This window comes from Heterodontus francisci, chromosome 26 (genome assembly GCF_036365525.1).
Source record: "Heterodontus francisci isolate sHetFra1 chromosome 26, sHetFra1.hap1, whole genome shotgun sequence".
Lineage (NCBI taxonomy): Eukaryota > Metazoa > Chordata > Chondrichthyes > Heterodontiformes > Heterodontidae > Heterodontus > Heterodontus francisci.
In genome coordinates, this window is record NC_090396.1 from 20,567,074 (window position 1) to 20,591,135 (window position 24,062).

Consider the following 24,062-nt stretch of genomic DNA (forward strand, 5'->3'; position numbering starts at 1 on the left):
TGAAAGGAGCCCTCTTCGTCTGTGAGTTCAGGCAATGACTGTCAGCAGGCTATTAGACTGCGAAGGGGATCACAGTTCAGCCTGACTACTTTTATCCAACATACACACATGTGCAGTAGGGGCCAACTAGCCCAGTGGCACTGAGGCCAATGATTTTGCTCTGATTGAGATCAGCTGAGTCTCAGCCGTGGAGTGTTTGGGTCTGTAATGACTTCGCATCATAGAGGGTGCTCACCGACTGATTCACTGGGGAGCTAAGCGGAGATGTTCATTCTATCAATCTAGGCTGGATTTGTATCCAGGCAAAAGGATTACCCACTCCCCATATTAGATGTTTTATAATGCTGTTACCTGTGGCTGGTCCCCTGGTTAAAGGAGGCCTGGTGGAAATGGGCACTGACCCTGTCTGTTTGGGTGTTTGCTGTAGATATGCGAGAGCTGGTTTGGGAGAAAGCGGAGGTTTGAGGGTCTTTTTAGTCCCCTTCTCTAAGGACTGGATACTCCTCTCAATCTCAGCGATCCTGAACTCAACGCAGGCATCATCGTCTAGATCACTTTTCACGTGAGGGCCAGCCTGAGGCCCCGAGTCCACAATGTGCACAGCCTGAGCCTCTGCATATCGAGGTCCTTGGATCAACACACGGTGCTGTGGTGCGGCAATTGAAGCCTGCAAAAGCTCCTTCTCTTTGGGTTTTGGCCTACGTTTGACCGTGTCAGACTCTGTCAGGTTAAATTCGAGAAGCTCCGGCTGTTTGGGAGCTGGGTCCGTCACCGCAGTTCTCCCATTGCCCAGTTGCAGGTCATAGCCCTGTCTTTCCTCACCACCCTCTCCAGACGTCCCAGCCACACCGATGGTGGCTGCAGTGCAAGGGTCCACATCGGCGGAGCCCATGTTTGCATCTCCTCTGATGATGCTGTTTGGCTTCGGCCGCTGTTTTATGGTTAGATTCCCCTCCTCTGCAAATGGGATGCACTCACTGGAGCTGTTCTGAGAGGATGAGGAGGCCTCAAGATCTCCTCTCCCAACTTTGGGCTCATCCTCAACATCTGACTTTGCCTCTTCTACATCAGGTTTGTAAACTTCGCCAATCGCGGCAGTCTCTAAGCTGACTCCTGGCTCGCTGAAGGTACGTCGCCGGTTGGCGGAGTCTCTCACTTTCTCAAGGGGTCTTGGCGCCACTTTGGTTGGCGCAGAGCTAGCTCCATAATGTTCGGGGTTCTTGAGAATAGTCTCCTGGTTCTCCCTCTTCATATCAGGAGCCTCCCTCTTCTCCGCTTTGGAAGGTTTCAACAAGGCCAAAGGCTTGGCCTGGCCTCCAGGGGAGCTGGACATTTCCAGCTTGGCAGCAATGCTCTTCACGCTTCCCGTGCCATTGCTTGCTGTTCCTTCACTAGGTTCCTGATGCACGGGCAACCCATTTACCAGGTCAGGGGCGTTCCACGGGATGGTGGCCGAGTCACAGGCTTGCTCTTGCTCAGACTCCTGCCCCTGTGAGTTGGACACAGAGCTCAGGCGCTTGGGCGGAGGGGGAGGGGGCCCTTTCCTCTTGCCCCGGATTGCGAATGACTGGCTGCGATTGATGTTTTTGTCTGCCGGCCACTGGCTCTTGGAAGTCTGGTTGCGTCCCGGCCGTCGAGTGAGCGTGGCATACGAGCTTATGGCCCCGGTGCCTGTGTCTTCCTCTTCGGGCTCGCCGTCCGACATGGCATAACGGTTCAGGCTCTGGGACCGTTTCTTTGGCCTAAAAATGTCTCCATTTAGTTCCTTGCCTAGCACTGGATAGCGGATAATTGGCACAGCGCCTGGTAGCACGACAGGGTTCGGGCGAGGCGCGTCCTCTGGCTCACCTCCATTGGTGATGCTGCAATGGGAGTGTAGGTAGACAAAGCCTTGGTTGCAGGGCAAATGGGGCATGGGCTTTGACCTTTGCAGCTTGGGACGTTCCAGTGTTGAGGAGAAGGCAGCAACTTTGCCTTTGATGGGCAACTGTGGGTACACAGAGGCTTGGACTGTCTTCCCTTTACTTGGAGTATGGGGTGGGGTGAAATTTGGTGATGAAGGAAGTGGATATTGAGAAGGCAGTGTCTTTATCAGGTTTGATACAGGAGCACCCTTCTGTAGCACTGGCCTCTGGTAATAGTCTCTCCCATCTGGGACATTTCTTTCCTTACTCGGACTGCCTCCAACAATGTGCCCCAAGCCATTGGCATTTTCCTGACTTGGCCCAACAACGTGCACTGGCGCAGCATCTCTAGGGTAGGGAAGCAAGGTGGTCCTCCCACTGCTGCCACTGCTGCTGCTCCCGTCTCCGCTGCCAAGGCTTTCTTGGGACTTGCTGTCTGTCTTGGTCCTCCCAAGCACGTTCTCCTGGGAGTGGCCAGATCCTCGGGATCGGATGCCAATGCTCTCCTGACTCCGGGAGATGGCCCCAACCTGCTTCATCACAAGGCCTTCCTGGCAGTTGTAGCAAGGGTTGGACATGGCAGATTGCAGCTCGTGGCTCAGCTCGCTGTCCTGGAAGGTGAGCATCTTTGGTGTTTGAGGCGACTGGCATTCTCCGTTCTCACCCTGAGACGGCTCAATGGTGACAATCTCCAGTGCATTGGGAGCCTTACGCCTGAGCGTCGCAGTCTTGGCCTCCACTTCCGCCTGGTTTAAAGCCTTCTGCACGTCCAGAAGCCTCTTCACGGCAATCATCATCTTCTTCTGATGTCCTGCAGAGACAAAAAAAGTGACTCAAACAGAAGACTCTGACGCTCTAGTTTCTTCCCTGCCTTTCCTGAAGCTGCTGATAAAAAAAGCTAGGGTATAGCCCCCACAGACTCTGGGACCTCACCCAGGTGAACACTCCTTACATGTCAGCGTAGACTGTGAGCGCTAGGTGACTATTTGACCATGAGGAGCAACGTACGCCATCCTCATCCTGTGCACCTGCACTTGGTAGCAGGAACCTTGGCAGATTTTACCCTTCCTAGCCCAGGGAGAGGGCACCAAGGGTATTAGTGTAGTCCCATTGCCCCCTCAACTGAGATCAACACAAGGATCACACCTTTGACTACAGACAACAGAAGGGCAGCTTGAGGGTCACTCTTACCCAGTTGCGTAATCCCAATTTCTTGCATATCCTCCCAGGTGATCTCGCTTATGAAGTTGATGCTGTCGTACCCATTATCCACCAGTTTCTTGTGGTACTGCGGCAAACCAATCGCACTGAGCCACTCAAACAGATCCGCCTACAAAACACAGTAAGCAAAAGTGAGCACAAGATACCTTCAAAAGCTTCCCGCCTCTTTGAACATTTAATTCAGTGGAAAGCTCTTCTTCCCCCGTGTCTCCCTCTTCCTCTTCCAGGGGTGCACTCGTCACAGTAAAGTGTCAGTGACGGGATCAAAGTACTTTTGACATGAAGATAACCATAGCCAGCCTCAACATCAACAGCAGCTGGGGGTCTCTCCGTAGTATTCACAATCTCTCAGTATTCAGGGAAGGGAGGTAAAAGGTGGGCTTTCTGCAGGAAACCCACATCGTTCCGGGAGACTATACCACCTGGTACACAGGAGTGGCAGGGTGGGGTCTACATTAGTCACCTCACCACTATTTCTAGTGGGGTGGCTATCTTGTTGGCTCTAGCTTTTCAGCCGGAGATGTTGGGGGTCAAGGAGCTCGTGCTGGGCTGCTTGTTCCACCTGGCTATTCGCCTGGGTGGTGTGCCGCTCCGCTTTGTGAACGGGTACACACCCAGGCCCAGTGCGTTGCAAGCGCGCTTTTTTAAAGAAGTGTCCACTCTCTTGAGCTCTATCTATCGGGTGGAGGGGGAGGGGAGGGGGCGGCGCGGATTTTAACTGTACCCTCGAGGTGAGGGATCGCTCCGGTCCCCATCACAACCAAGCGTAGGTGGAGAAGTTGAGGGAGCTGATCAGCTCCCTCAACTTGGTGGACGTCTAGCGGAATCTTCATCCCGACTCCAGCGCCTTCATCTGAAGGTCTGGAGGAGAAGGGTCCCAAGTCGACTGCCTCTACATTTCGCATCTCTTGCATCTCAGTGGCCTCCGGTGGCTGGTGCTGTGCCTGGACCATCATCTGGTGTAGGTGGATTTCACTCCGCTCGTTCTGAGCTGACTGGAGAAGGAAGCAGGGGGCTTCCCCTCCTTGAGGCCACGGTGGGATGTGGGCAAGACTTGCATCCATGTCTTCTGTCAGGAGTATGTGAAGGGGTAGACAAAGAGGCGGGAGGCAGAGATCGGGCGATGGAGAGGGAGGTGTTCAACTTGGTATCCCATCTTGGTCAGGCCGCTGTGGACTGGCTGTGTGCCAGGCGTACAAAGAGAAGAAGGGCGCACTGAAGGATCTGCAGCTCATAGGGTCCCGAGGTGCGTATGTGAGGTCGCAGATCCACATCCTGGAAGATTTGGACCATGCCTCACCTTTCTTCTACTCACTGGAAAAATGGCGGGGGGGTGGGAGGGGGTGTCCATAAGGAGCTCATTGAGCTGCTAGTCGACGACGAATCCTCCGTCACGGATCCGGAGGGAATGGGCCTCTTGGTCTCTACCTTTTACAGTGCGTTGTGCTCTCCGGATCTGTCCAATGAGGACGCACGCAGAGTTTTGTGGGAAGAAACATTGAAACATAGAAAATAGGAGCAGGAGTAGGCCATTCGGCCCTTCAGGCCTGCTCTGCTATTCAAAAAAGATCAGGCTAATCGTGTCATTCAGTACCCTGTTCCCACTTCCTCCCCATATCCCTTGATCCCTTTGGCATTAATATATCTATCTCCTGCTTGAATATATTTAATGACTTGGCCTCCACTGCCTTCTGCGGTAGAGAATTCCACAGGTTCACCACCCTCTGAGTGAAGAAATTTCTCCTCATCTCAATTCTAAATGGCATACCCTGTATCCTGAGACTGTGACCCCTGGTTCTGGACTTCCCAGCCATCGGGAACATCCTCCCTGCATCTAGCCTGTCTAGTCCTGTTAGAATTTTATAGGTTTCTAAGAGATCCCTCTCATTCTTCGGAACTCTAGTGAACATAGGCCTAGTCGACCCAATCTCTCCTCATAGGTCAATCCTGCCATCTCAGGAATCAGCCTAGTAAATCTTCTTTACACTCCTTCCATAGCAAGAACATCCTTCCTCAGATAAGGAGACCAAAACTGCACACAATACTCCAGATGTGGTCTCACCAAGACCCTGTATAACTGCAGTAAGACATCCTTGCTCCTGTACTCAAATCCTCTTGCAATGAAGGCCAACATACCATTCGCCTTCTGAAGAAGGGTCACTGACCTGAAACGTTAACTCTGCTTCTCTCTCCACAGATGCTGCCAGACTTGCTAAGTATTTCTTGTTTTTACACCATTTGCCTTCCTAACTGCTTGCTGCACCTGAATGCTTGCTTTCAGCAACTGCTGTACAAGCACACCCAGGTCTCGTTGCACCTCTCCCTTTCCCAATCTATCACCGTTCAGATAATAATCTGCCTTTCTGTTTTTACAGCCAAAGTGGATAACCTAACATTTATCCACATTCGACTGCATCTACCATGCATGTGCCCACTCACCCAACTTGTCCAAATCACACTGGAGTCTCTTTGCATGCTCCTCACAGCTCACATTCCCCCCACCCCCACCCCCCCCCCCAGCTTTGTGTTGTCTTCAAACTTGGAAATGTTACATTTAGTTCCCTCACCCAAGTCATTAATACATATTGTGAATAGCTGGGGTCCAAACACTGATCCCTGCGGTACCCCACTAGTCACTGCCTGCCACCTGGAAAAAAAACCGTTTATTCCTACTCTCTGTTTACTGTCTGTCAACCAATTCTCAATCCATGCCAGTATATTACCCAAAATCCCATGTGCTTTAATTTGGCACACAAATCTCTTATGTGGGACCATATCAAAAGCCTTCTGAAAATCCAAATACACCATATCCACTGGCTCTCCCTTATCTATTCTAATAGTTATATCCTCAAAAAACTCCAGTAGATTTGTTAAGCATGATTTCCCTTTTGTAAACCCATGCTGACTTTGTCCAATCCCATTTATGCTTTCCAGGTCTGCTATCACATCCTTTACAATTGACTCTAGCATTTTCCCCACTACTAATTTCCTGTTTTTATTCACCATCCTTTTTTAAATAGTGGGGTTACATTTGCCATCAATCTGTAGGAACTGCTCCAGAGTCTATAGAATTTTGGAAGATGACCACCGATGCATCCACTATTTCCAGGGCCACTTCCTTTAGTACTCTGGGATGTTGAAGGTCAGCCTGGAGGGTGCTGAAGGATTGCAGGCTCCACTCACCTTGGTGGAGCTGACTGGCACTGTTCACCAGCTCTCGAGGGGCAAATCCCCAGGTGGATCATGAATATCTTGTTGGGACTCTGCACACGCTCAGACTCGGGCCCATGTCAGGCCAATTATATACAATCTGCGTGGAACCATTCCTGTGCCTGCTTCACAGGAGGTTGGCAGGTTTGGCTCTATGCGGGCCGGGCACGCTGGTTGTCCTCTCGGCTTACGCCGATGATGTACTCCTCACGGTCACTGATGGGGAGGATGTGCAAGTGCTAGCAGATCTTTTCTGCCGTCAGTCGCTGGTATGCATCCATACCCAGGCTGCAACTCTCCACCTTCAGACCCTGCAGAGATACCTGTATGTTGAGTGTCCTCCCAGATGGTGTGCACTGGTGACGTATTTTTTCCGCTAGGAGCACTACCTTCAAGATGACACACAGCTCCCGGTGGCAAATGTCAGCCGCACCTCTCTGAGGGGGTTGCCTGTCTTTTACCGGGATCTATTCAGAGTCTGGAACCTGGTCTCCTCCAGTCAGGACGCTCCCCCACCGGCGGAGTGGGCCCTGGCTGTCCGGGTGGCCGGCTCCGGGGACGGACCGACAGATGAAAGAGTAGCCGAAGGCTCCTGGATGCCCCTCACTGCGGGTGTTGAAGGGGCTCAGAAGTGTGGAGCTCTTCTGGCTAAGCTGACCCCCGCTTGGCCGGAACTGCTCATTGCATTCAGGTCCCAAAACCCTCCTCAGACGCCTGTCCCACACAACCGGAGCCGCCTCTCGGAAATGCCCTCCGTGCCAATTCACACAGCACGGAGTGGTTTCCTGTACGGGCTGCTCCTGCACACTCTCCACTTCCTCATCCTCATCTGCCGCCAGGGCACACCACGGCAGTCCGTGTTGCCATCTGGCAGCGAGGGGAAACCCCGGTGAAGGTCTCTCTATGCGGGAGTCCTCCCCTTTTACATCAGGATCCTGGGGTGGAGGATGCTGCACAGGGCAGTCCTGTGCAATAAGGATTTTAAATTGGTTCACAAACACCAAGGCTGCCTGTAATTTCTGCGGCCTGGTCAAGTCCGTCTTCCATGTTTATTGGAGTGTGTGAGGTTGCAGCCCCTCTTTAAGTATTTAAGTGGCCGTCTGAGACCTCTGCCCGCCCCAGCTGCATAAATAACTGGCGACGGAAGGAGTAGACCTGCCGGAGGCCTTTCTCCCGAAGACCGAGTGGGACTGGGGTGATCCCCGACCTCACTTCCCCCAGATAGTGCAGGTGAGGGAGGAGGAGCTCACTGAGAATAAAAGGCGGACGTTTGATAAAATTAGGCGCTGCCCCCAGAGGGTCCACTGGCAGGAAAATCTCGCCCACAGTGAGCACCTTGCTCAGGGCCAGGGACACCGCCCGCTCGGTCTTCAGGAAAAACACAGCCTTCCCATACATCTTTGAGGCTGCCACAATAGTCGAGAGGCTGACAACCTTGGCCGTTCTCTTTACACAGGCCTCTATGGACATGTTGGGGTGGGCATAGCTCTTTACCCCATGGCTGGAAGTTATTAATTTAAAAGGTGACGGGACCACATGGGCAGTCACAGAGGCTGCAGCCGCATAGGTATCAAAGGGCTCTGTCAACAGTGATGATGAGCTCACCATGGGTTCAAGAGCTAAATCCACCCCAAATTGTAGGCTTGCAAATTCAAACAAAAAATAAACGGTTTGCAAGAAATAATGAATAAGCAACTAATAAGTTAGGTGAGGGACTGAGGGTACACAGGAAAGGAAAAGACAGGCTGTGAGTGATGACTTTGCTTCAAAAGGTGGTGCACAGACAACACTTTAAATAGTCTTTGGCAGTACTCCTGGTCTTCGGTCTTTTGGTTGAGGGAGGTGTCTTCACCTCCTTCTGTCTCTTTAGCCAGGCAGCTTCAGCTGACCCAGGCTGGGTAATTGAGGGGGCGGGGGGAGGGGGGAGGGGGTGTGGTGGTGCGGGGTTGGTGAGCTTCCCTGTATGCTTAATGCAGCTGCACAGATCCCTGCACAATTGTACAATCCTACCCCTTGTTCTTCCGGCCTCTTCCATCTCCCCCAGCAGTCCAAATCAAAGTCTGGTGCTCAACCACCCACTTCCAAATACAGCCTTGTATCTTGAAAATCTTTTTCTTCACTGTAACTAAAGTGGTTATTAAAAAAGCTGTATCTCTCTCCTCAGCAGTCTCGCCTCAGCTCTCCTTCTCCAGCAGAACCTCCTCCAGCTGACTGCAGCACTATCAGCTGAAGCTTGTTGCTGCACTCAGCAGTTCCAATTAGGCAGCAGCCAACACCGTGCTGTACCTGTTCTAGGAGTGTTTGATGGAACAATGTAGAGGGAGCTTTACTCTGGCATCTAACCCATTTTGTTCTACTGAAACACCAAGAGGCAAGTCCTGTAAATAGTTAGCTCTGCACTGTATTTACTTGTTCGCTGTTAATAAACCTGTTTGAGAACTTCAATCAACTGAACTCCAGGCATCTCATTTATGTTGCACCAGACAACATAAAAAGCTTCTCATTGCAAAGGGAATTGGACTGTTATCTGAAAAGGAAGGATATGCAGGGCTACGGGGAGAAGGCGGGAGAGTAAATTGCTCTTTCGGAGAGCCAGCGCATCCACGACGGGCCTAATGGCCTCCTTCTGTGCTGTAACAATTCTGTGATTCTGTGAACATCCCACCTGACCCCAACCCACCTGTTTTTGCGTGATGAGATTCAGCCCATAAGTCCAAACTCGCCTGTTCCTCTAAAACATGCACCTTTCTGTGCATCTGTTTCTCTGTACCTGTCTGTCAGGGACATTATTCTGTATCTAACCATTTTTTTCTTCTTTTTTTAAGGCCCGCTGTGGCAGCAGAGAACAGTTAGCAATGCTTGTGCTGCACCTGCTGTGGGGAGAGTTTGAAAGGACAATGTAGAGGGAGCTTTACTCTGTATCTAACCCCCGTGCTGTACCTGTCCTGGGAGTGTTTGATGGGGACAGTATAGAGGGAGCTTTACTCTGTATCTAACCCTGTTTTTTTTAGGAAGCCTTTTACCCCAGGCCCCTTTTATTTTTGTCGAGGGGGCCTTTATTCCTCAGGCCCCTTTCTATGGGTATTCCTCAGGCTCCCTTTATATGTATATTAAATAAATAAACTTTATTAAAAACAGGTAAATAAAACAAAACTCAAATTAAAATGTCATTTTCAGTATCTATGATGCACTCCAGCACCTGCAGTGCCCACCAGTCGTGGAAGACCTCAAGCAAACCGGCGGACACAGCATGCTCCTTCTCCCGGGACACCCAGGCGCGAACGTAACCTCGGAAGAGGGGCAGGCAATCAGGGTGGATGGACCTGCCGATGGCCCACTGCCTGGACCTGTGAACTGCCACCTGCCCCTGGTGTGTTTGATGGGACAGTGTGGAGGGAGCTTTACTCTGTGTCTAACCCGTGCTGTACCTGCGCTGGGAGGGTTGAGCTGACACTGGGTGCCCTGATAGGAATGTGCTCATCTCTCAGCACAGACTGCCTTTATCTTGACGAACACCAACTTCACAGCAAGAAACAAAAATATTGTTTTAGGAATGAATTTCAACCAATCACATTTGACGTTCTTATCTTGTGGTGCAAAAAATACAACGAGTCTGCCTGGAGTTACTCCTGCATTTAAAGGAAACCCACACTGGTACACACACTGACCTAAAGGTTGAGAACACAAAGACCCATTTACAGCAAGTTCCTGGTTACCAAAACTTAGAAAGAGGGATATTGAAGATCACATGAGCTGGAAGAGGCAGCTGCACGCATCTGTTTTGGGAGACACAAATAGCCGTCATATTCTGGTACTGAGTATAGAGGCAGTGTGGGTGAAGGAGCTATTCCTGCATAAATGAGGCAATCCCAACTCAGATAGTGGAGCTACCACATCACTTTATAATTTAATTAAATCAGCAAAAAAACAGTGGGAAAGGCAGGAGGGAGGGGGTGATCAGCTCCTGGTACTGTGCAGGTCACTCACCGGTTTGTAGTCGGGAAGCCATTCCGGAATGCTCAGTTTGCCGATCTCGGTCGAAATCTTCTTTCGATGGCCGGGCTTCGTCACTCCGATTGCTGTCAGGTCCTGTGCACAGGGTCATGCCAGATTTTACTATTGAACAGAGTAGGCTGAGGATCCACCCCACCCACTGCAGGATCTCGGTTCCACACCCCGTGGTTTTCAATCGTGGCGGACACGCGGGCCGAGGCAGCAAGTGTCACCCCGGGGTACACTCCCACGGGGACTGGCAGGGACCCGATAAGCAGGTTGCCCATGTGCATTGCCAGCCTGTGATGCTGCCTAGCACACAGACACACAGCACTAACACATGGCCGCAGCGTACACCCCAGAAGTACTAGATGGTCCCTCTCTTACGTCCAGCCTCCAACCCCTCCCTCTCTTTCCGTCTATAACCCCATTTTCTCATCTTTCTTTAATCAATGTTGCAATGTTCAGTGATCGTCGCAGCAATCCTCTCATTCCTCCTCAAGTTACAAATCAGTTACACAACCACACTTGGAGGTGCTGTGCACAGCTCGGATTTCCATGTTATAATAAGGGATATAGAGGCACTGGAGAAGGTGCAAAGCAGATTTACAAGGGTGATATCAGAACTGAGAGGTTAAAGCTATCGGGAAATATTTAACAGGCTAAGGCTTTTTTCTCAAGAAAAGAGAAGGCTGACGGGCGACCTGATAGAGGTCTTTAAAATAATGAAAGGGTTTAACAAGGTAGACGTACAGAAGATTTATGGGAGAGACCAAAAATTAGTGGCCATAGATATCCGTTAGTCACTAATAAATCCAACGAGAGTTTCAGGAGAATCTTCTTTACCCAGAAAGTCGTTAGATTGGGGAACCCGTTATGACAGGGAGTTGGTGAGGGGAATAGTATAAATACATTTGAGGGCAAACTACATAAACACCTGAAGCAGAAAGGAATAGAAGGATATGTTGATTTGGTTCAATGAATTAGGGTGAGAGGAAGCTTGTGTGGGGCATAAACACCGTCATGGAGCTGTTGGGCCGAATGGTCTGCTTCTGTGCTGTAGATTCTTTGTAATTCTATGTAAATACTCTAACCCTACATGCTCTTCCCCCCATATCTTTACTTTGTTGCAATCAATGTCTCCTACTTCACCTTATTTTGTCTCAGGAACTAAGAAACTTCTCATACCTTCCAATCCATCCTTCCTCCTACAATCATCAGTTTCTTAAAAATCTAAATCTTACATCAACTAGCTATGAATTTCCACCATCAGCTTAGTAACATTCAAACAGGAATTGGATAAGTACTTGAAAAGGAAATGGGAAGAGTAGGAGAGAGGGAACTAATTGGATGGCTTTTTCAAAGAACCAGCACAAGAATGATGGGCCAAATGGCCTCCTCCTGTGCTGCATGATTCTCTCCTCTTCCTAACCTTGCCAGGCTCAGTGCTATGGGCCTTGTTCCTTCATCACAGGTTCCTCAGTGCAAACAAAAGAAAATACTTGTGCATGCATGGGTGAGAAAGCCTTGATCATGAGTCTTGCTAAGCAGCCGAGTGGTACTCACCTCAGGGGTCATGCGGCTGATGGTCGGCACATCGTAACCAGCATTGATGAAGTTGGCTGTGTAATGCTGAAGCTGGAATTCACTCAGCCAGTTAAAGATAGCTTCAGCATCCTACAGAGACAGGGAGTGCAAACAAAACAAGGTTACCACACCTGGTACAGTCACAGAGACATCTGTAAAAATATACAATGGTATAAAACTGCAGAGTTCAGTTGACAAGAATCTGCTTAAATGGAAACGGCTAAAGTTTCATGAAAAATTCTTCTCCCTGACTGATTGTCTCTTACTGACTGACATGAGAACATCATTTCAGGTAAAACAACATCCCATAAAGGATTGACAGTTAGAGGTAAATTTTCCAAGTTGGAGTTGCGGACGAGATGTCTTGCCCTTGTTGGCGAGTACTGTTGGAGGGTGTACTGCTCACAGTTTTCCCATATGGGCTGCCGACGGGTTGGTCAGGGGAGTGCACGGTTCCGAGTTAGTTGATGCCAACTAAGGCGCCAAGTGTGGCACTAGCACCGGCCTTAGAGTCCCTGAGGCAAAGAAAGAGCAGTCAGGTGATCTTTGAGTGCCATTCAGTAACTGGTGACAGAGTGCATGCTTGTGAACTTGTGAGGACAGGAGCGGGTCCAGCAGTGATGCCCCCTCCCCCATCAGTATAGCTTGCTGACACTCAGCGTCCAGGTTTGTGAACAAAGAATGGCTTCTTGAGAGACTTACTGTGGATTCAAAGCCCAGCAAGAGTCAGGGCCTCCATGAACAAAGTGGAGAAAATTGGAGAGGGAGAACTGGATTTTTCTGAGGCCATTTATTGGATTCAGGATGGCAGAGGATTGTGAGTAGGCCTCAATAATCAGTCTTTTTGTTTTGAGCTCTCTCCCAGCAACGTCTCCTAAAGTCCACTCACACAGTGCACTATCGACCAATGGATGACCCATAGAATTATAATCAAGGACAGTATTTGGATTTGGCCTATTTCTATGTGGCTTCTTCAAGTCTAGTGGGTTTTGTAAGGTTTTCAAAAACTCAAAATCTTTATTCAAAAAATCCACTGGACAAGGATGAACACAGTAAGTGTGGGTACACATTTTTAAGATAAAGGTAAATGTGTGTATATTTAGATATGTCTGTATGCATGTGTGTATAGATACATGTGTCAATAGAAATGTGTCTGTGGTGTGTATATGCATGTCTGTGTGCAAATAGTGAAAGTATATGTGTATGTGTGTAAGTATGTCCATATGCTTGTGTATATGAGTTGTGATTCACACTAAAGCAGTGCGTTTCAGTGCTCCAGGTTTCCACATGCAGGACCCCCCCGGCCCCCTCTTCGACTGCACTTCCTCGGTCTCAGGCCAGCTCAGAGTAGGAGGGTGAAGTCCCCAATCTCACAGTTGTTTCAGAATCTGACTCTTGGTCATTCCATACATTCCTGCACAAAGACCAGACCAGAGACAGATGCCAGGGAAGCGCCAATATTCCCAGTGGAAGAAATTCTTTACTTTTTTTTTTATACAGGCCACATGTGCCTACCCCAGCATTCCACAGGGAGGGGAAAGGGCTGAACCAATCAAGACAAGCTCAGGCTTCAACCAGTGTAGGGCTCAGGCAGCAAGTAGCCACCAATAGATGGTTAATGTTGAATTGATTGTGATTAAATAACCTCTTAACAAAAAGGCCATTTGGCAAACAAGTTCTATGCCAGTGTTTATGCTCCACACGAGCCTCTTTACTTCAACTTCAGACGACCCTTACTTCATCTCCCCCCTCCCTAACCTTCTATTCCTTTCTCCCTTATGAATTTATCCAGCTTCCCCTTAAATGCATCTATGCTATTTTCGTCAACCACTCCATGTGGTGGCGAGTTCTACATTAGAGTCATAGAGTTATACAGCACAGAAACAGGCCCTTCGGCCCATCGTGTCTGTGCCGGCCATCAAGCACCTAACTATTCTAAACCCATTTTCCAGCATTTGGCCCATAGCTTTCTATGCTATGGCATTTCAAGTGCACATCTAAATACTTCTTCAATGTTGTGAGGGTTCCTGCCTCTACCACCTCTTCAGGCAGTGCATTCCAGATTCCAACCACCCTCAGTGAAAATATTTTGCCTCTAATCCCCTCTAAACCTTCATTCTAACTACTCAGGGTAGGAAGTTTCTACTGAATTCTTTTATTAATTTATTAGTGGCTATCTTATATTTAAGGCACCGAAGACTTGAATTCCCCACAAATGGAAACATCTACTTTATGTCTATCAAACCCTTTCATAATGTTAAAGGCTTCAATCAGGTTACCTCTCAGAGAAAAGAGCCCCAGCCTGTTAAACCAATCCTGGTATAGTTACAATCTCTCAGTTCTGGTATCATCCGTGTAAATCTTTATTCTCCAATGCTCTGTATTTTTTTTGTAATATGGAGACCAGAATTGTGAACAGTTTTAGTGGTCTAACCAAGGTTCAATACAAGTTTAACGTAACATCTCTGTTTTTGAATTATATTCCTCTAGAGATGAACCCCAGTGCTTTGTCTGTATTTTTTTATGGTCTTGTTAACCTACGATTCTACTTTTAATGATGTTTGCATCTGTACCACCAGATCGCCTCGCTCCTATACCCCATTTAGACTCTTATTTTCTAAGGAGTACGTGGCCTGCTTGTTTCTCCTACCAAAATGTAACACCACACACTTAGCTATAATGAAATTAATTTGCCAATTACACGCTCATTCTGGAAGTTCGTTAATGTCTCTGTATACTTTCTCTTGCCAGCTGAACCATCTTGACTCTCTCTTCTTGAGCCTGGTGACTTGCACATGAATGGGATGCTGAGAGTAGGCTTTCTAGCAAGGTGAATTGCATCACCACATGCTGATGTCGGGGGAGCAGAACGGAGGTCTGAACTCCCTCAATATCACATAGTTAACAGGAGTTAGCCCTCAAGAGGCTGCAGATGAAATTTAAAAGAATGTAGTGAGGTTGCATATGGGAACATCTCCACTTGGTCCGCAAGCATGATCCCGAGTTTCCGGTTGCTTGCCATTTTAATTCACCACACCTTGTTCTTATGCCCACATTTATGTTCTTAGCCTGCTGCAGTGTCCCAGTGACGTTCAACACAAGCTCAAGGAACAGCACCTCATTAGGCACTCTACAGACTTCTGGACTCAACATTGAGTTCAATCATTTCAGACCATGAGACCCATTATTTTTTATATTTATTTAAATATATATATATCTTTTTTATTATTTATTTTTAACCATGTTCGAGCCTTAAACTTGTTTTTGCTTTTGTTATTCATTATTATTATTATTTGTTATTCTTCATTATTCTGCCATTAGCACTCTCTCTGGACTCGTGCTTTGTCTTTCACTGTAACTATGTAGCACTCCATTTGCATTCTGTTCCATGGCATCTGTCATTTAATCTCTCCCTGCTCATCCTTCTTTCTTGTTCTTCTTCCCCCCTCTCCCTTTCACCTGCTCAAAGACTGTTACATTTCTAACTTTTGCCAGTTCTGATGAAGGGTTGCAGTCCTGAAACATTAACTCTGTTTCTCTATACACTGATGCTGCCAGACTTGCTGACTGTTTCCAGCACTTTCTGTTCACATCACTAAAATAGATTATCTAGTCATTATCACATGGCTGTTTTTGGGAGCTTGCTGTGCACAAATTGGCTGTCACCTTTCCTACACTTTCCTATACACTTCAAAAGTACTTGACTAACTGTAAACGGTTTGGGATGTCCTGAAGTTGCGAAAGGCTCTTTAGAAATGCAAGCTTTTCTTTCCTTGTTCCATGCCACAGGGTGGGGTAGAGTAGGACATGGGAGCAGGGTATGTTTTCCCAATTGATCAGTTCCTGGTCTGCTGTCTATGGGCACAGCTATCTATTCTGTAATATCCTTAAAACAAAGTATGGTAGATTTTCCTGAGCCATGGTGGATATGAACTGAAGTTATCTGGATTACTAACCCACTAACATAACCACTACATCACATAGCTGCTCATCTGGTGGAACTCCAAACGGAGGTCCAGACACTCTGAATGGGCCTTGAGCCTAAACATTGTCCAGTAATTGGGAATACAACTGAGGCTCCAGATCTCTAAGACCAAGACTTTTGGCTAATGATGGAGATTAGCAGCTCCCAAGTCCCATATGGTTCAAATCTTCTTTGAGAGGGGAGTGGGTCGATTAAAAAAAATAAAGATGTCTTGGTTTCTTCTGCCTGCCCTCAGGTCCCTGCCAACTGTCAGATTAGCAAGGATCTGGGGGCAGGCAATGGAACCAGGTTCAGCCCCTGGGGAATTCCAGGGTGGGGAGGTGAGGGGGAAATGAGAGAAGGGGGCAGAGATTTGGTGTAACAATTTTATGTCCTTTTTTCCTCAGCCCAGCATTTGGGGAAAATCAATTACAGATTATATCCATTAATACTCATCACCAATACTCACCACTAACATCCATTAATACTCATCACCGATACCCATCACTAACATCCATTAATACTCATCACCAATACCCACCACTAACATCCATTAATACTCATCACCAATACCCAGCACTAATCCATTAATACTCATCACCAATACCCACCACTAACATCCATTAATACTCATCACCAATACCCAGCACTAATCCATTAATACTCATCACCAATACCCACCACTAACATCCATTAATACTCATCACCAATACTCACCACTAACATCCATTAATACTCATCACCAATATCCACCACTAACATCCATTAATACTCATCACTAATACCCACCACTAACATCTATCAATATTCATCACTAGTACTCACCACTAAAATCCATTAATACTCATCACCAATACCCACCACGAACATCCATTAATACTCATCACCAATATCCACCACTAAGATCCATTAATACTCATCACCAATACCCACCACTAACATCCATTAATACTCATCACCAATACCCACCACTAACATCCATTAATACTCATCACCAATAATCACCACTAACATCTATGAATATTCATCACCAATACCCACCACTAACATCTATCAATATTCATCACCAATACTCACCACTAACATCCATTAATACTCATCACCAATACTCACTACTAACATCCATTAATACTCATCACCACTATCCACCACTAACATCCATTAATACTCATCACCAATACCCACCACTAACATCTATCAATATTCATCACCAATAACCACCACGAACATCCATTAAAACATATCACTGTGATGTATAGGCTACTCCACAATGTGAACTTTGCCAATTATGTTACCTTTCCCTCCAGGAGCTGATCAGGGTGAATAAACTGTTGTGAGTATCCTTGTTCTCCAGACTTATAGTTCAAGAAGCTTTGATGTCTCAGCATCCCTGTCAACAAAGTGGAAATAAATCAGCATTGGGTTGGAGAAGTGACTCTGGTTTTTGACTCCACCCCAGACCTGATAGTATGAAATTCTCTCTGCTTCCTGATAGGGTTTCAGATGCAATGAATTTGGTGGCCTCCATTCAGTTCTAACTGGCACAAATCCAAAGTCCCCAATTGTTCCTAATATGGCACAAACTCCAATAATATGGGAAGGTTCACTCAAAGGAACTATAAAGAAAGTACTGGAAATGAAATGCAACAATTATACAGTAAGAGGCATTCTTCAGAAGTTCAGATGAAGGTACGTTGTAAATTATATCTAACCCACTATGTGCCTGCCCTGGGAGTGTTTGATGGGACGGTATAGAGGGAGCTTTATTCTGTATCTAACCCACGCTGTACCTGCCCTGGGAATGTTTAATGGGACAGTGTAGAGGGAGCTTTAATATGTATCTATCCCACGTACCCTATTTATCCTGGAGTGCAGCTCTGAGCTGTGCTAACATAAGAACACAGCAGTAACGGAGACTTCGGCTAGATGTTGGGACATGGTGTCTGCTATGCTGAGTTGTGTCTGTTGCATGGTATCACAGAATGGCAGCATCTGGGCTTGGGGTCAGGGTTCCACATGCAATGAGCTCCTGAACTGCAGATGCATCCCTGCCCCCACCCATACCACCACCACCCCCAACCCCAGCCCTTTGCCTCCTATCTTCGGTAGAGAGAGTAATACAGTCAGACTGTCCAGGTCACCCTCCATCAGCTCCTCAGAGGAGAAGAGGCCATTTTCTCTGTTGTCAGGGAGGGCCCAGAATGCAGGGAGACGAGGAGATAACAGTACCTGACAGGAATACTCCATAGACACCACTCTGTGTTATCGACATTGCCCACTATCTCTCATTCATCATTGGGCAAAGCTCTCTTCATTGAGATCATCTTCCTCCATCACCCGCCACTTTTGATTTCTTTCCAACTTGTTAAAAAGTTTATGTGCCAAGTATTTAACCCATTAATACTTCTCTGTTACAAGAGACAGAACTCCTGACACTTCATGTTTACCGTTCCCTTCTGGTTTTGTTTTGCTCAGCTGTTCAATGGTGCTCACTTATCTTCCTCTTTTTACAGTTCTAAGGAAGGAGACACCCCTGGAATTCTCACCCAGCTTTTCAGCTGCTGACTGATCTGCTGTGCATTTCCAGCGGTTTTGTCTGTTCTTCAGATTTTCAGCATTTGCAGGCTTTTTTCCCTCTTTTTACTTGCAAAAATTATTTCCAATTGAACGCACAACCTAAACACCATTGTAATTCTCTCCTCAGCACAAAATACATTTGTTTCAAGAAATTTTCTCCAATGCAGTAAATCCACATTCAGTTCCTCAGAGGTAGGTTAAAAATGATCTTGCAGCTTCTTTCTCCTTTCCTTATGCATCTCAAAACAAACTAACTCAAATTTCATTCATTCTAAAAAGGCAATATTCACATTATGAAAATTTAAACATGAATGGGGAGGGGGGGGGGGCCTTATCTTCTAACAACACGAAGGTTTGTGCCTCAGCCTACCTCGAATCATTGTAATGCTGCCTTCCAGGATTACTTTACTGCTCGAGTATCCGACCCAGCACCATTGCTGGCAATTCTCTCCATGACTCCGTGTTTTAGCTCAGTCCTCACTGAATGCTGCCTCTCACAAGACTCACAAGCAAAATGTGAACTTGTGTTCAAGAGAGAGAGAGAGCGTAAGAGGGAGGAATGCAGACCTGGACAGGTGATACCATCAGTTGTCAAAAGGAAGGTTGTTCCACACTTGTTGACTCAAATTGTCTTTTATCTTTGAAACACGATCTGCAGGAATTAGCAGTGATCCTGGTAATGAGAAATCTCCACAGTGCTGCAGGGTTCACTGCAGTTTAAAGAGCCCTTTCCTCAGCCGCTACTCTCCCACTTTAACACTCAACAGCAGCAAAACAAATCTGAACTGTGTTCCACTGACACCGTATTCACACTCGAGACAGTGCAGCAGCCTGGCTGTGGGTAAGAAGCCCTCTGGTGCTCACACTGAGACTGGAGAATGCCAATTTGTACCCAGTCATAGTACCTCCACTTCCTGCCATATCCAAAGCTGAATAGGGAGAAAAGCAGAGAGACAGGGGAGTGGAAGAGGGTGGGATTGTGACTTAAATTCTGGTTTACTTTTACCGATGAGGAAAATTAATCGAATACTTCAAAGGGTTCAACAATTAACACCTCTACAGCATGAGGTTCATGAGCATGAGAAACGGAATCTCGTTTTATAAATCAGACTTTCTTGGGTTACAATTTCAAAATGGCCAGACAGCCCCATTCAAAAATGGAACACCTGGATTGTCCACTCCAAATTGTGGACCAGATCACAAGGTTTCACGGAGTGGAGTCAATATCCTATCTCTCACTCTGAGCATGAACATAGTGCTGCCAACTCTGGACGTACGTACTCCTGGAGGTTTCATCATAGGACCACCCACCGCAAATCACCCCGCATCTCAAACAGCCCTTCCCCCAACTCCAATATCCTCTAGAGTTTTGCCCTAAGCAGCACTTTTGGAGATTAATCTTTAATTCTTGGAGACTCCAGACCAATCCTGGAGTGTCGGCATCCCCTATGCACACATTCACTGTCACAGGGCACTTTCGCCAGTAAGTGGAAGAGCAATGTGACAACACAGGCAGAGCGGGCCGCCACCCTGCTTTCCACCAGCTAACACTCAGCCTTAGTAATGGTGCCCATATCCTGAGAATCGACTTAAAGACAAGATAAATGGGCCAAATCCTAGCATGAGTGCAAGATGCATAGATTGGGAATAACAGAGAACAAAAGCAAAAATCAATGACTGGGCGATGCCAAGCTTGTGTTTCGAAAGCCTAGGACTGTGGCAGGGAGGAAAGACAGAGAAGGAGGAAGAAGTTCCATGATCGAGGTCATGGCGGATGAAGGTGTCGAGAGAAGGAACAATGCCTCTGAAGCTACATTTCTGAAGACCACAGAGAACACAGGTAACTCTCTCTCTCTCTGTGCACTGGTCATATCTCTCTCTCTGAAACAAGCCCCAGCTAGCAACCGTTAATCAGAGTTTCCAATCTGTCAGATGGAAATGTCTGTCAAAGGACGGGACCAAAGGCTGGTCTTTGTGTGGTGGAGTGCAGTGAGTCCCTGGCACATGATTAAACCAAGTCCATCAGTGAGAGGCTCTGGCTCATGCCCAGGAACCGCACGCACACACCCTGTCCCAGCGCAGCCTGTCATACGAGTGCGGAGGCTAATTTAACGATGAAAGTGGTAACAATGCTTTGATGTTTACATGAATAGATTTGTGTTTAAAATAGAATTACTGTCTGAGGATAAGTCAATTGTACAATGCCTGGACTGGATCCACAAACACAGCGACATTTATTTCTGTCTGTGGTTAGGGAGTTGGGGCGGGGGAAATGATTGTTATATGGAGTGTATGCATTTTAATTCAGCTCTTTAATACTAGGTGTTAGCTGTGGTTCAGTTGGTAACGCTCCTGTCTCTGGATCAGAAGGTTGTTGGATCAAGTCCCACTTCAGAAACTTGAGCACATCATCCAGGCTGACACTCCAATGCAGTACTGAGGGAGTGCTGCAGTGTCAGAGGTGCTGTTGTTCAGATGAGACATTAAATTGCCTGCCCTTTTAGGTGGACAAAAGAATATCTATAGCCCTGTATCGAAGAAGAGCAGACGGGTTCTCACTGGGGACCAGGCCAATATTTATCCCTCCCTCAACTCATCACTAAAACAGGTTATTTGGCCATCATCACATTGCTGATTGCGGGAAATTGCTGTGCACAAACTGGCTGCTGTGTTTCCTACATTCCAGCAGTGATGCTGTCCAATATGCGAACTGCCAATAGAGAAGCCCAGGCGAGTGCTCAGTCCCAGGTCTGGATCAGAGATGCTCTAACACTAGCCACTAGTGGGCGCTGAGAAGCAAATAAAAGTGGGGAGGTAACAAGAACCAATTCTTCCAAAGCCCTGGCTCCGTCCAGTGACCTCAAATAACCCTCTATTGTCCAGTATATACACTTGTGTGGACATATCTCTCTATGTGTTGTGTGTGTGTGTGTGTGTGCGCGCGTGCGCGCGCGTGTGTAGGAATTCACTGGCTGCTCTTTCTGAAGTGTGAATTTATAACACGATAAAGAGTGGCTCTGGAGCCTAGTCGTAAACTGAAATTGAGGAAATGTGCACACTGGCTCTTACCTGCAGGCTGGTCAAGCTGTTTGCCAAGGGTTTCTGTGCCCATGCAGACCTGCTGATGTGCCTGATCTCCACCAGGGGGCACTGCCTACCATAAACCAAACACATCCATATTAGAGTAGATGAAACTGCTGAGCTGATGGGAGTTTCAGGCACATCTTTACACCCAGAACCACCAAAATATCTCAACCATTCTACCCTACTCTTGTATTATTTTGGCTAAGGATGAGGGTGTTGATGGCTCTTGTGTCAGGCGTATTCTATCCCCTCATCCTAGGCCCTGAATTACTCATAGCAAGAGGGCTAACAGGCCACCTGTTTCTAGGCCTCTACCCAAGTCTTCTGAAATTACTTTCTAGGACACTTCTCATGCACATGATTGCTCCATGGGGAGGTATTAACATATCCCTTTAGGGATATCACTGACCCTGCTCTGTGCTCTCATGCAGCTGAGATTGGGAACTCCATTGCCTGTGTGTGTGAGATTCCACATTTTACGGAGGAGTGGTGTGGGGTGGGATGGGGTGGAAGGGGGGGTGCGGGTGGTTGAAGAAAGGGAGGGGAAGGAAGGAGGGGAAAGGAGAGGGGAGTGAGGGAGAGCCGGCCTCTGGAATGTTCTGGAATTCAGATGTTTGCTCCCACATTGCAATAGTCATACCTGCATCAAAATTGCCACTTGGTAAACTCGCCTTTTGGTGCAGTTTGATTCCGAGCAGATTGCTTCACACTCTTGTGGTTCGGGAAGGGTTGAAATAGTGCGAGACGCAGCACATTGAGACAGGCAGCAGCAGTGGGTTCAAGAGACAACTGGATGTGTTCAGCGCCAGAGCTGGGATTGGCCGACTAGGGAACAGTGGGGGGTTGGGGCACGAGGATCAAACTCGAGGTTTGACCAAGTTGGCAGGAAGGGGACTGAGCTGGGAACAGGGGAGCACGGGCATACCCAGTCTGAAAGCCAAGTCGGGAACTGTACAGACTCTGAGGTTCAACATGAAGGCCACAGACGGGTGACAGAGGTTCCTGGGAGCAAGATGAAGGGTGTCCTCCAAAGCTGCGTTAGCCAACCTCAAAACAATTAGGGAGGGCATGAACCTTCCCCCCTTTCTGGTTGACAGAGAGAAAAGGGACTGAGGGATATGCTGAGGTGGGGTTGGGATCTACAAAAAAAAGGGGCAGGATTGCTGGACTAAGCGGCCTTTTCCAGTTCCTATCCTTGTTCTGGTGTAAGCACTTTACTGTCAGGCAATAACACAATTGGCACCGGGGAACAGACCGTGCTTTCATACCTTGCCATTCTCCAGGCTGGTAGTGGCAGTCTGTCCATTGCCACTCTCTGTACTTTGCCCACTGCCAGCACTGCGAATGCTGCCCACACTGCCTGTACTGCCCACACTGTTCCTGTCACCTGCTGAATAAGAGGATAAGTGACAAAAAGCACAAAGTGACAAGGGTTGCCCGTGATTAACACTTAGACGCAAGGATGTGAGACAAAACACACTGGAATAATTTCCCCAGAACACCCCTCTGTCTCATAATGGGTTCAAACTCCACTCCAGAGATTTGAACACATAATCTACCCTGACACTCCAGTTCAACACTGAGGGAGTGCTGCACTGTCAGAGATGCTGGCTTTTGGATGAGGATGCCCATCTGCCCTCTCAGGTGAGTGTAAAAGATTCCACGGCACTATTCGAAAACGAGCCAGGGGTGTTCTCTGTGGTGTCCTGGTCAATATTCCTCCATCAACCAACATCTAAAACAGATTAACTGCTCATTCATCCTCTTTGCCATTTTGTGGGATCTTTCTTTGTGCAAATTGGCCACCACAATTTGTCCATTAAACAACCAGGACTGCATGCCAGAAGGAAGTCATTGAACTCTGAATATAAGAAAACGTGCTGCATTACTGGAAATTCTTTCTTTTTAAAATCGTGGTCTATTTTTGTCTGATGAAGCTGCTATGAAGCACCTTGCGATATTTTTCCATGTTGAAGCTGTTATATAAATGCAATTTGTTGTTGTTGTACATTAGCCCATTCTCTTCACCCCACTAATGGTGGCCTTGCTTTCAGCCGCCTAGGCCCTACGCTGTGAAATTCCCCACCGACCCTTTCTACATCCTCACTCCTCCTTTAAGACCATCCTTAAAACAGCCGCTTTGACCATTTTGGTCACCCCTCTTTTCATTGGCTCATCCATTTTTGGCTGACCAACTCTGTGATGCATCTTGGGACATTTTTCCATGCTAAGTACGCTATATAAATGCAAGTTTTTGAAGTGTTCATTGATCACAAATTATATCAATCATTTATACAGTAAACCCTGTTTGAATATAACATTGTCCAAACTACTCTTCCTTTCTCAAATAAGGACCTTTTCAGGAGTTACAAGACTCCTACTTGAGCATTTCCTCAGTTGAAGACTTCTTAAATGGACAGATGGAGCTCAATCTTCTAAAGGATCCCAGGGTCATAAGCTCGAAGATGTGTTTTAGAAGATGGAGTGTGAGTGTGTGATGCAGAAAGGGCCCAGTGGAGGAA

At 47.4% G+C, this 24,062-nt stretch overlaps 1 protein-coding gene across 4 annotated transcripts in view; it reads right to left on the reverse strand.

The window, feature by feature from the left end:
• LOC137384217 (caskin-2-like) overlaps nucleotides 1–24,062 on the reverse strand; it is a 276,988-nt gene that overhangs the window by 9,200 nt on the left and 243,726 nt on the right. For 2 of the 4 annotated variants that reach the window (XM_068057900.1, XM_068057898.1), the window contains 7 exons: nucleotides 22,809–22,927; nucleotides 21,526–21,610; nucleotides 17,175–17,269; nucleotides 11,895–12,005; nucleotides 10,323–10,424; nucleotides 3,096–3,234; nucleotides 352–2,715 (listed from right to left, as the gene is read on the reverse strand). In XM_068057900.1, coding sequence (XP_067914001.1) covers nucleotides 352–2,715; nucleotides 3,096–3,234; nucleotides 10,323–10,424; nucleotides 11,895–12,005; nucleotides 17,175–17,269; nucleotides 21,526–21,610; nucleotides 22,809–22,927 — 3,015 coding nt within the window. Of the gene's footprint in view, nucleotides 1–351; nucleotides 2,716–3,095; nucleotides 3,235–10,322; nucleotides 10,425–11,894; nucleotides 12,006–17,174; nucleotides 17,270–21,525; nucleotides 21,611–22,808; nucleotides 22,931–24,062 lie in introns of all 4 variants that reach the window. The other 2 variants (XM_068057896.1, XM_068057899.1) reach the window with 1 other exon arrangement.